Genomic DNA, 12,881 nt, shown 5'->3' with positions numbered 1-12,881 from the left:
GAATTGCTTGATGTGTATTGTGGATTAAGGCCTGCAGCTGTGGCTACCCACCATTTCAGATGGACGATTCAGCTTGTAAACAAATGATGTAAACTTACGGTATTGAGAAATACAATACTAAAAATACTTTTCCCTTTCTTATAATTTTCTTAATAACTTTTCTCCAGGTTCCTTCACTGAAGAATAAAGTATATAACACATAGAACATACAAAATAAGTGTTAACCAATTTATGCTATCAGTAAGATATCTAGGCAATGGTAGGCTACTAGTAGTTAAGTTTTAGGGGAGTCAAAAGTTACAAGCAGATTTCTGACTGCACAAGGTGCTGGCACCACTAACCCCCACGCTGCACAAGGGTCAAGCGCACAAGTTTTCCGATAAAAAATAAAAATGAAAGATGAGAAATGCATGTCATTCCACAGTTAAACAAAAGTTGCCATTACTGGGTTTTATTTTTAAAAACAGGGAATCATGAATCCTGACACTGGATATTCATTCTTTTCACTTTCTTAGAGCCTCACTGAGTTGTTTATATCCCACTATCTCATTCCTTTAAATCTTCTATCAGACAGCTGAAAGCCCATAATCTCTGATGGAAAAGCCAAGCTTCAGATATTACTGAATGTCTAAATCCTGAATGTTGAAAGGGCCTGGGCAGATAGGAAAACTTCGAGTTTTTTATTCTTTATTCAGTCAAAGATATTCTATTAAAAATATTAAAAATAACATTTTGTGAAAATGTATTGATGTCAAATTGCTATCAAAGGAGAAAAAGGGGACTTTTTACCAATAACTCTGTGTTTACAGCTTATATTAGGACAAAAATAAAACTATGGAATACATAAGCCAAAGAGTTAAATTCTTTTGGAAGCCACATCAGAGTGAAATCAACACTTGTCAAGATGCCAATGCTTAAGTGAAACCATGACCCTCATTCAAGCTGCCCCAAGATTTTCACAAATGGAAAATATATACATACTTTTGGCAGCTACTGAAAAAGAACAAAATGAAAGCAGATGAAGGATTATTTGTGACCTCATCTTATTAAAGACCATACTTTGTGAAATTAAAGGAAAAGCCAAGCACACCTTTCTGTAGATAAATTCAATAAATACTTGTTTCAGAGGAATGTGTGGCTCTTTAAATTAGTAAGGTTGGAAACAAGCTGTCCCTTTGAGACACAGCAGGAAACCAGTTTAGTGGGATTTACTTTAGCCCAACATTTTGATGAAATCAATATCTCCAGAAAACTGCACAGAAAGAGCGAATACAGACCTAAGAGCCTTAGAGAATAATGTGAGCTCACCCTGACAACTCTACTAAACCAGGCTCCCAACAACTCATTCTTCCCAACATGGGGCAATTTTCTCCATCTCTTACCTCGACATCATCATAATGGGGTGGCAGGCCCTGAGATCCTGCAGGAGTTATGTACACATTCGAGCCAACCAAGGAGCCAAAGTAACATTCCAGCTTCTCCTGGATCCTCCAAAGCTCATCCTTTACAAAAAAGGAAAAAAGAAAGGGTCGGGGTGTGGGGGGAGTGAAAAATGTATTAGAAATAAGAGTAAGAGCATGTTCTTGTTCACTTAGGAAGTCTTTACTGCACAACTACTATACACCAGATACTGGGAATTATGCAATGATACAGCCAATACCCATGGTCTCAAAAATCTTCCATTCCAGTGCAGAAACACCATGTAACAGACGTGAACAGATAAAGGGAAGACTGACAAGGTGGGCAATTGGGAGTCCGGAAGGCTTTTAAGCAGGGAAGGACACAATCCAATTTACATTTTTGAAAGCTCACCCTGGTTACTGTGTGAAGAATGCACTGTATGTCATTCTTGGAATGACAGTGGAAGTCAGAGAGACTAGTGAGGAAGCTTCTCAGGCAGCAGCTCAAGCGACAAGTGACTAGGGTGGTAAGAAAGGCAAGGAGGGAGGTAGAAGAGTGGGATGCACTCTAGAAGCAGCACAGACAGGACTTGCTGACAGATTCAATGTAAAGGAGAGGAGTTAAAAAAAATACTCTTGGGTTTTTGACTTGGGCAATCCGTTCCCCTTTTCATGTAATGAGATGAGAAAAACTTACGAAAAAACAAGTTTTCAGGACAAAAAAAAAAAGAGTTTTATGTTAGGAATGTTAAGTTTGGGATGCTAAGACCCTCCCACATGGAGATGTCTTTAAGTCAGTCTGAAGTCCTGGCAGAAACTAAGGACTGAAGGTTTACACTTGGGAATTGCCTACACAAAATGGATATTTAAAGCAATGGGAACAGAAATGATAACATAGGAAGAAGGTACAAGACAGAGAAGGAATAACAGGCTGGGTAATGTTCCCTCTCTCCACTATCAACTCTTCAGAGCAGACACCAGACTTAGAGGCCTAGCAATGGGCCATATATTCCCATGAGAGAGAGGGAAGTCTGATTTTACCAAGGCTGGTGAGAAGAGAGGAGGGGGCAATTAGGCCATGTAGATATTAGCACTTCCTATGTGCCAGGCACTGTCTCCAAGTGCTTTACAAATATTAATTATGCAACCCTCACAATAACCCTGCCTCATAAAGAGGGTACTACCGTTATCTTCAGTTTACAGATGAGGAAACTGAGGCATAAGAACATGCAACTAGTAAACGATGGAGCCAGGATTCAAATTCAGGCAGCATGGCTCCAAAGTCCATACCTTTCAGATAATTTAAGAAAACACAAATCACAAAGGACACTAAAGAGACTAAGTTTTAAACATATGAATGTACAGTGCCTGGCACACAGACTGCATGACAACATACTTAAATACTTGCTGAGCAAACCAATGACCACAGCTTGGGAGTCCCTTCTACCACAGGACTGAAAAAGAATCCACTGTATTAAAAATATCAAGTGAGAAAGAACTGAGAAGAATTGGGTCAATATGAAAAAAGACTTTTTTTAAGACACGGTCTTGCTCTGTCACCCAGGCTGAAGCGCAGTGGTGTGATCACAATCACAGTTCACTGCAGCCTCGACATCCCAGGCTTAAATGATCCTCCCATCTCAACCTCCCAAGTAGCTGGGACTGCAGGTGCATGCTACCATGCCCGGCTAATTTTTTTCTCATTTTTTTGTAGAGCTGGTGGTCTCACTTTGTTGCCCAGGCTGTTGTCAAACTCTTGGATTCAAGTTATCCTCCTGCTCTGGCCTCCCAAAGTGCTGGGATTACAGATGTGAGCCATGGATTTAGCCAAGGACATCTTTACACAGACAACTGGGCTTCTCTATAGATCTCAGAGTTTCTACTTAACACAGACAAAATAACTGAATGTCATCTGAATAGCTCCAAAGAGTTAACAGAGCTCCAAAAGGGCCTAATCTATTTCAGGGAAAGGCCAGCAGGACCTGGTTCTGTAATTATTTTTATATAGTAACTGGAACCACTTGGAAACCAGGCCTTCTCTCTCTCGGTTTCTCTCTCTGATGGTATGAGACGTCTTTCAGGACTGTATAGGTGATTTTATGGTTCCCGACCCAACTATCAGGGTAACTAATGAATATGTCTCTTTTCTTCTTAAAGTTTACTGAAAATGCTATCAGTGGCACAATTTTTCTATTTCATCTGGACCTTTAGCCTCTGAATCTGCCAACCGTGGCCTACTAGAAGAGATCTGGAGTCAAACCACCTCGGTTCAGGTTATAATTACAAGCAAGGTGACTTCAGTTGTTTATCTTTAAGATAAAGATATTATCACTCCCGCTCAAACACTGTGGTGAACAGCAGAAAACAACTTATCACAAACCCTATTAAAAATGCGAAGCAGCATACAAGCGATATTGCTTTACTAACATTGACTCAAGCACAAACAAGGCTCCTGAAACCTGTCTTTTCCTTTACCACAGGACTCGATATCCGGCGAGCCCAAGGAGGACCCAGAACAGTGAAAGGGAGAAGGCGGAAGTCTCTCTTCTGGCTGGCTGTAACCTCCTCTCTCCACTGACCTACCCGTCAGAATCAAAACTCAATGCCATGGCTAAAATAGAAGCCCATGTATATGCCTAAAGAAAGGCAAAAGCAAATATATAGAAAGCCCTACTAAATTTCAATACATCTTTCAAAGTATGGTAGGAAAATGCTTTAAATTTGGAGTCAGAAACTCTTATCAGCTTGGAATAGTTATGGAAAGGTCACATCTGTGAACTCCAGTTTTTTCACATATAAAATGGAGTCCACGGCCAGGTGCAGTGGCTCATGCCTGTAATCCCAGCATTTTGGGAGGCTGAGGCAGGTGGATCACAAGGTCAGGAGTTCAAGGCCAGCCTGGCCAACATGGTGAAACCCCATCTCTACTAAAAAAAAAATACAAAAATTAGCCGGGCATGGTGGCATGCACCTGTAATCCCAGCTACTCAGGAGGCTGAGGCAGGAGAATTGCTTGAACCTGGGAGGTGGAGGTTGTAGTGAGCCGAGATTGTGCCACGGCACTCCAGCCTGGGCAACAGGGCAAGACTCTGTCTCAAAAAAAAAAAAGAAAGAAAGAAAGAAAAAGAAAATGGAACAAAAGCTGCCCTATTTGAAATGCCTGTTAGAAAGTTCAAAAGTTAAAATATATGAAATTACTTGGTAAACTCTAGCCTGCTATGCAAAATGCAAATAATTGTGGTAATTCCTCTCACCAGGACTTTTAATATATGGATTACTGAAAGCAAGTGCAAACAACTTATTATGGCTCCCTGGTTACCTCCTTACTTGTTTTTAAACTAACTATACTAATAAGCTGTGCACAGTCTGAGACCCAATAAACAAAGGGCTGCATGTTCACTCTAACAGTCTCTCAACCTGGCCAGGAATAAACTGCTTCTAGACTTCCTCTATTCTGATGTTAATATGCCCATTACTAAAGAAACACACACAATGCCAAACCACCTCATAATATAGTACTTAGAATCCAGACTCTAGTGTAAGAGGGTGAGCTCCTATGGCTTATAGGTCTCTCCAGTACGAGTGGTACAAAGAGATTTAAAAAAAAAAAAAAAAAAAGGCCCAGCACAGTGGCTCACGCCTGTAATCCCAGCACTTTGGGAGGCTGAGGCGGGTGGAACACCTGAGGGCAGAAGTTCGAGACCAGCCTGGCCAACATGGCGAAACCCTGTCTCTACTAAAAACACAAAAATTAGCCGGGCATGGTGGTGTGTGCCTGTAATCCCAGCTACTAGGGGGGCTGAGGCAGAAGGATCACTTGAACCCAGGAGGCGGAGGTTGCAGTGAGCTGAGATCGTGCCACCGCACTCCAGCCTGGGCAACAGAGCAAGACTCTGTCTCAAAAAAAAAAAAAAAAAAAAAAAGGCACATCCTAGTCTGGCCTGAGGGCTGAATTTGGGCTGAGAAAGCTCATTCTTCCTGCTTTAATAAACTCAGCCAGAGCCTAACCAACAAGGCAAAAGAAACAGGTTCTTGCACACTGGAATCCCAGACGAGGAATGTGCAGCACTTAAGTGCATGAGCAGAGAAAAGCCCTGCGGGGATGATTCTAAAGTAGAGAAATGACAGCCACAGTGGACACCACACATATGCCAAATATCATCTCTCTGCTGGTCTATGACCAAAGCACACGCAATCAAATCCACTGAATTCATTTCTGTGTAGAGTTCTCAGGTTTCTAAAAACCACACTTAAAAGTGCTACTTCTAGTCAAGGACTAGCTCAGCGAGAAGCATTTTATTGACGGTGTCCATATTTTCTGAATTCAAATCATGACTTGGTCTGACAAATGATTTGTAAATTGTTTTTGAGTGCCTAGGCTACAAGGTTAGCATTTCAGGGACATTTCACCTTTGTATGATTGCTTGAGATGGAATAGCTGGAATCAGGACTTGTCTTGAAAAATCTAAGAGCACTCATACTTCATACAGAGTATGAATAGGTTCAAGATCTTTTAGACAAGAAAGAAAGGGAAGGGCATTCACCAGATGAAGCCCAATGGGCTATAACAAGCCACCTCAAGTTAAATCACTGGAAACACTATTGGTAACTGACGACAGAGCCCCAGAAGCCATCAATAAAGCCAGAATCTATTCCTCTCAACATGGAACCTCACAAACCCCTCTCTTTCTCCTCCCACGTTGCCGTTTTGATTTAACAAAGGGTCACAGAAGGGGGTTTCTGAATGGGGATAAAAGTTTATCTAAAATTCAGAACAGCCCCTCACCCATTCTGGGCCATCTGTCATGAGATGAGATACAGATCTCAAACCTTCAGGAAAACAAATTAGCTCATACTAAATCTGCATTTTATAAATGTAGAAACCGAGCATAGAGGAGGCAAATTATTTCCCAAATGTCAATCCCTGATAAATGTCAATCCCTGATTTAAAAATTTGCCAGTCCTCCCTCTGCATTTGCAAAGCAAAGATTTCCTCCACCTATGAAGCCTTACCAGGAGCAGTTCCAGGTACCTCAATGTCACCCATTCGGGTGTTATTAAGGGTGAAGTCTCTTTATTGAACTTGCATCTAGCATGTGATCTGGTCATGGCTCTGAAGCCTCTATTTAGATGCAGGCAGTAAAGGGAGGAAACTTCGGGAAAAAATGATCACCTTGATGCTGTCATGCCTTCAATTACAGTGATGTGACAAACCAAATAGAAATGTCTATCATATAGAAAAACATAAACTGGCTCACAGAACATACTCCTGCAGTTGTAGTGCCACTTTAATAACTTTATAAACTTGTAGCATAGTTAGTTTTGCAGCTCAATGATACCCAACGATGTCTACCCTGAGCTGCTGGAGTTTCTAACAGTCCAACCAAACATAACACATAATCTTAATCCTACTTAGAATGCATTTAGACCAAAGAGGTGCTATCCCTTCTCAAACTGGCAAGAGGCTAACCATCATCAAACTACGTATTCACCCTTGAGCTGATATGTGGCCAAATGTTAGTACTTTAAAATGTATGAGGATTCTGCAATGGGGAAACTGGTTACCTTAAATCTCTGAGGTTGGTGAAGCTGAATCGTTGCCCTTTTCTGATCAAAATCTTTTCTCAGCTGAAGAAAGTGTGCTTTGCCATCTTTATTTAAAACCTTCTTCTTTCCATTGACACACCGGCAGACATTCACATCTCTTCCATAGTACATCCCCCGGCTGCACAGACTCTTCAGATCTGTTAGCTTGAACAGGGACCCGTAGTATGTGGCCAGTGCAGGGTCATCTCTCTGAATGAGAAGGGGCTTCTGCTCCCAGAATTCCTTGAAAAAAGTCTCTGTCTTGATGGGCGAGATTAAACTTTCAAAGAGACTACTGGGACTATCAAAGTTTAAAGCTGAAGGCCCCCCAGCTGCTTCTACCTTCATCTGCTTACAGGGAACCGGTCCCTCTTCCTTCCCACTCCCTACAGGCTTTGCTTTCTTTGGCATCGTTCTGTCTTCAAGACAAAGCAGTAAGGAAATGCAAACCTACCAGAAGAACAAAACACACATGGTTAGGTTTACAAGGAGTGCCAGCATTGGTGTTAGTGGATTGCGCGCACACACAACTGAATGACCATTACGCCTTCATGAGAACTCTTCATAGGTCAAAGCTACTTCCCCCAGGATAGGAGACAGCCTTAAGCCAATGCCATTTCTTCTAAGATATGATTCAGCCTCAACCACCACTCAGATGACATATTCATCTAAAGAAGAACGTGTTTTTCTTTTACACAAGCACTATGTCATGGTATTATTTATTAGGCAGTATAATTATCCCAAATAACCCTATTCAACTGTCTCAGCAGCTCCTACTCACAGTTTAGCCTGTGGCCACCGACACAGCAAAGTCAAATATCTTGGATTTGGCTCCCATCAGCATCAGGGCTCACATCTAATTAGATGTACTCTGAGTTACAAACATCTGACTAGAGAACAACTAACAGCTGCCCACTGCCAGGTGCTCCTCACCGCAGCACCACCCCAACTGTTGCGCAGGTCAATCAATGCGCCCTGGACCCGCAGTGTCTCCTGGTGGCTGGAGCAGGCCACTGCCTTCTCCTGTCTCCACTAACCACCTGAACCTGCTCACTTCCAACTCTGAGCTTATTCCTGAAAACTGCCACTTTTATCAGAAACTCCCCTTCGTTTAAAGAAATAAAGCCCCTAAAGGCTGAAAAGTGAAGGCTAAAAGTAGTTATATCTAAAGTCTTGAAAAAACTATAACTTTTTAACTGAAGATTTTAAATAATACCAGTATCATTAACCCCTAACACAGCACTTCTCCAACTTTAATGTGCACACAGATCGCCTGAGCATCTCAATAAAATGCAGGATATGATTCACTAGCTCCAAGGTGGAGCCTGAGATTCTGCATTTCTAACAGGCTCCCAGGTGATGCTTCTGCTGCTGACACTGCTGAGTAATAGAAGTCACACAGCCAAGCCTTGCAAAGCTCCTTCAGAACTGCCTCCAAACCACAACTATTGATACTTAGAGGGTAGGTCTCCCTCATCTGTTTCCAAGAACTGTAATTCAAATTATTTAAATTTCTTGAGACTGCAAAATTCTATCTTAAAGTCCTTTCCCTCTGGGAAGGGACTCCATCACTTTCAACAGATTCTTAAAGGAGTCCCTATCTCCCGACAAGGTTAAGAACCACTGTACTTATAAAAGACAAAATTTCTCAAAGACTTGTTATTTATAAATGGTACAGTTTCCTACTTTGGTGAGTTATCAGAATTGCAAGAATACTGTTTTCTGTTCTTTTGTCATTATAACTAAGCAGTATTTCAGCTACACTGTAGACTAAGTGGAATTAATGTTCTGGCCTGGGAAGTAAGCATCCTGGAACGATGTGTTGCATACTGTGTGATGTGTTGCCATGTATAAAAGAATCTTTAGAATGAAACCCAGATGTAAACTGAACAAATTAAGAAAGGAAATGTCAAAATACAAAACCCCCTAAACAGCTCAGTTCCTTCAAAAGACCAGGTGCTTTTGATAAGGAAACACAGGACATGGTGGAAGACTAATACAAATTGATACTACAGGAGAGGGGTAAAGCTTGAAGCTTAGAAAAAAAAATAAACTTTACTGTTTAGGACATGTGGTCAGTAAGACACATTTTCTGAAAATGTTTCCTTTAAGTGAAACAGACCAGCTTGAATTCTCAAGGAAAGAATTAAGGCTTCAGGAAGGCACAGCACTGCTAGTACATAGAACTCTCAAGTGATGTAGAAATACAAAGAGATAGAAAAATGGATTCGGGAAGGGGTACTGCTTATGCAGAAGAGGTTCCATAGCGGGCCTGACTGCTATCCTTTGAAAGTGCAGCTTGTGGCCGATGTCTCAGAATTTAAGATTTTGGGAGAGTTTCCACCACCATTAACTGATAGGAGTGGCTCACCATGCCTAAAATGCACAATCATTACAGTTTATACCAACACCTGCTTTCCTCTGGGAGTCTGGAAACGTTGGTATGTGCCAGGCAGGGGTGGCCTAAGTGACCAGCCACCAGTAAAAGCCCTGGACACTGAGTCTCTAACAAGCTTCCCAGATTGGCAACATTTCACAAGTGTTGACACAACTAGTTGCCGGAGCAACTGAACACAGCCAGTGTGACCGTTCGAAGACCCTTGGAGCCTTGCACTTGGTGTCCCCAGAACTTCACCCATGTGCCTCTTCCCCTCGCTGACTGTCAGTGCTTGGTATCCTTTCCCTGTAATAAATCAGCTGAGTCCTGCTAGCAAATTGCTGAACTAAGGATGGCCTTGGGGACCACAACACATTGCTCACGTTTAATTTTTAAAAACTTAGATTGGTTTATTAGGTTTGTATTACTAAAGGCACCCTATAGAGTAATTTTATATTCAGCCACACATCTCTTATCTCTCACAATTGGTCAGTTTAAAATTTATTTAAGGGGAGAGAGCAGCAGGAAGATGCAAACGAAAAGCTTGTTTTCTTTAAGCATAATATATGAATACAGTATAAGCACCTTCACCAGAAAGTGTGGCTAATCAAAGAATGCAAAACACTTAAGCCAAAATAAAATCACTTAAAAGAATCTTTCCCATCTACAATCACTAACAAACCCCAATACTGTATAACAAATGCTTTCCTTAGAATATAAATTTCACTACCCGTACTGCCAGAAGTTACATCATTTGTTTCTCTGTGTTCGTGTTGAAATGATTTGAGGCTCAGTTAATTGGAGCCTAAGCTTAGAGGTTTCTGGGCAAATACACTATTTCTCTGATTCTTACACTACTCATACTGTAAGACAACCATTCCTCTTAACAGCTTTCTAGAGCAGAGGGGAGAACAGATGAAGCATCCTACCACATTAAACATATAAAAGTTTAAGGCACATATCACAATTTCAGAAACAGCAAAAAATAAAACACGTATCTTAGAATCCAATACTATAGTAATTAAAGAAGACAATGCTTTGTCTAGAATAGTACAGCCAACACAATCTTGCCCATAAGCCTTAGAGACCACCCCAATAGGAGTAAATATTTCTATAAAATCACAGAACAGTTTTTGAAGAGCAATTGTTTTCCATTTGAGTTGACTATAAGCATTAAACGTAAAAAGACTAAAAGATTTACAGTTCATACTTTGGTGACTACCCCACAGATAAACCCTGTAAGGAAATCAATGTTGACAACCATACTATAGGCAACAGATAGAGAGTCACTACATTTTAAAGGTATCCTAACCTCCTTTTCTATAATATTTGAGGACATGAAGACGTGAGGAAGCTCTTGAAGGAAAGGATTTGTATATCCCCGGAAACAAGCACGGTGTGGTACATAGGAGGTCCTCAAGAAGTGTTTGCTGAATTTTTCACGTTTTCATCTTTTGTCTGTATACAATTTTGGAGACAAACCACAAAGGCCTTACAAAAACAGTTACGGAAAAAAACAGATGGCTTGTGCAGAGGGGATTATTGTTCTGATTGCAGCTGTCACTTAAGGATTCAACAGTATCGTAAAAGCTAAAAGGCACTTTAGACATCAGTAGTTATCACTAAATCGGGGAGGGAAGTATGAGCTTCTACATCCCTTGGGCAGTTTTACAGAATGTAGTTCAGACTTACCAGCAAGGTTGTTAGCATGCAAATTTCTGGGTCCCTTATCAAGCCCACTGGATTGCCACTTCTCATGGCTGGGGCCCAGAATCTGTATTTACGTAATACGCTCTCTAGATGAATTTTAGGTCCACTAATGGAGGACAACAGTCAAACGCAGCTCAGTTAAACACATGGCTGTCAGAAATTATATATTGCTTGTAACAAGGTTGCCCAGACTGATCTAAAACATTTCTTTTTGGCTCAGAGATATGTTAATCAATCCAGAGGGAAAACTGGTTCTCCTATTGACCTAAAGGAGTGATCAGCAGTTATCTTTTTAGTTTGATTTTAGAGAGGAAACGAACTATACCTCAATATATTTTGGTGACCATGAGGTTACAAAGCTTGATGTCCAGGAGGCAAAAACCAGTACCAGCAGAAGCAGCTGAGTAAGTCAGGTTCCTCGGCTCAAAGATGAGCCCAGTGACATGAAACCCGAGGCACCAGATTTACAGCTAATGAGTGGCGAAATCAGATCCTCTTCCTCCCAGTCTATCCTTCCTGAAAACAGTGAATAACCTGGTCTCAGTAACCTGTTGGACAACCCAGCTGTCGGCCAATCGCTGTGGAATTATTTGCTGGTAAATGAATTGGAAGCATATAACGTAACGCAGCTGCCCTTCTCCCCACACACCTGAACTTCAGATTTCACAGCTGTAGAGCGTGTCTCTTAGGCCCGACCTGACGCCCGGCGGCAAAGCCCACGTGGAGGCCGTGCTCGCACAGGCAGTTCTGCCATCACCGGACGGAGGCCGGCAGCACCCTCCTTGCTAAGCCTCCAAAGTTTCCGTGCGCTCGTCACCGGTGTCGCAACCATGAGCAGGCCACGTGTGCGACTCTCCGTGCCCAAGGCTTCCGCGACCCTACCCCTAGATCCGGGCCGCACCCACCCTGCCCCGGTCTGTCTCCGGGGAGGTGGGACGCCTGGGCGCGCGTCCCAGGTCCCGCAACCACAGCGCCGGCCACCGAGGCTTCTCGCCGACCGACAGGTCTCCCAGACCCGCACCCGAGCCCGGGTGCCTAAAGCAGCAGCGCGCGCCCCGCGGGATCGGGCACTACCCGGCCTGCCCCGGCGCTGGGCTGCCCGCGAGAGCGCCCCACTCACCCGGCACGGCCTGTTGCGCGCGGCCGCGAGCCCACTGCGCTGCGACGCAGCGGCTGGAGGCGGGGCGACGTGGGCACGCTCCGGGCGACGCTCCAGGCCCCGCCCCGCCCCGCCACGCCACGCCACGCCACGCCACGCCCCGCCGGCCCCGCCCCGCCCCGCCTCGCCGGCCCCGCCACGCCCCGCCACGCCCCGCCCCGCCGGCCCCGCCCCGCCCCGCCCCGCCCCGCCCCGCCGGCCCGCAAGTGGTGGGAGCCCCAGGGCCTGGCTACCCGGCGGTGTTCCGTGTTCACGCCCGGGCGCTTCTTTAGTCCATATGGAAGGAAATAAATGGCCTTTTTTTTTCCTTTTTTCCTTTTTTTTTTTTTGGTTTGTGAGACAAGGTCTCACTCTCGCCCAGGCTGGAGTGCAGTGGTGCGATCTTGGCTCACTGCAACCTCCACCTCCCAGGCTCAAGCGATCCTCCTGCCTCCGCCTCCCAAAGCGCTGGATTATAGGTGTGAGCCACCCACCCCGCTCTCCTTTTTTTTCTAACTTGGGGTGGGAGGAGAGGATTTGGGGGAGCGTTTTGGTGCCACTCCGTTCCTTTTATGAATAGAGAAACGGGCCTGAAGAGGAATACCAGCTGTGCAAGTTTAGGGAGTTGGTGGTCCGGGTTCTCCCATGGCTTTCTTATGGGCTGTGTGGC

The 12,881-nt window shown here is 43.7% G+C and overlaps 1 protein-coding gene across 9 annotated transcripts in view; it reads right to left on the bottom strand.

The window, feature by feature from the left end:
- Positions 1–12,301, bottom strand: part of RIOX2 (ribosomal oxygenase 2) — a 28,338-nt gene extending 16,037 nt beyond the window's left edge. For 2 of the 9 annotated variants that reach the window (XM_054480065.2, XM_054480067.2), the window contains exons 1-5: positions 11,723–12,262; positions 11,399–11,589; positions 10,676–10,821; positions 6,966–7,436; positions 1,383–1,502 (exon numbers count right to left, since the gene is read on the bottom strand). In XM_054480065.2, coding sequence (XP_054336040.1) covers positions 1,383–1,502; positions 6,966–7,436; positions 10,676–10,702 — 618 coding nt within the window. In that variant the 5' untranslated portion in view covers positions 10,703–10,821; positions 11,399–11,589; positions 11,723–12,262. Of the gene's footprint in view, positions 1–1,382; positions 1,503–6,965; positions 7,437–10,675; positions 10,822–11,398; positions 11,590–11,722 lie in introns of all 9 variants that reach the window. The other 7 variants (XM_063661443.1, XM_063661444.1, XM_063661445.1 and 4 more) reach the window with 7 other exon arrangements.
- Between the last annotated feature and the right edge of the window lie 580 nt (positions 12,302–12,881).

Source organism: Pongo pygmaeus, chromosome 2, assembly GCF_028885625.2.
Source record: "Pongo pygmaeus isolate AG05252 chromosome 2, NHGRI_mPonPyg2-v2.0_pri, whole genome shotgun sequence".
Taxonomy (NCBI): Eukaryota; Metazoa; Chordata; class Mammalia; order Primates; family Hominidae; genus Pongo; species Pongo pygmaeus.
Note: the sequence above shows the minus strand (reverse complement) of the source record. Positions and strands in the feature narration are given on the sequence as shown.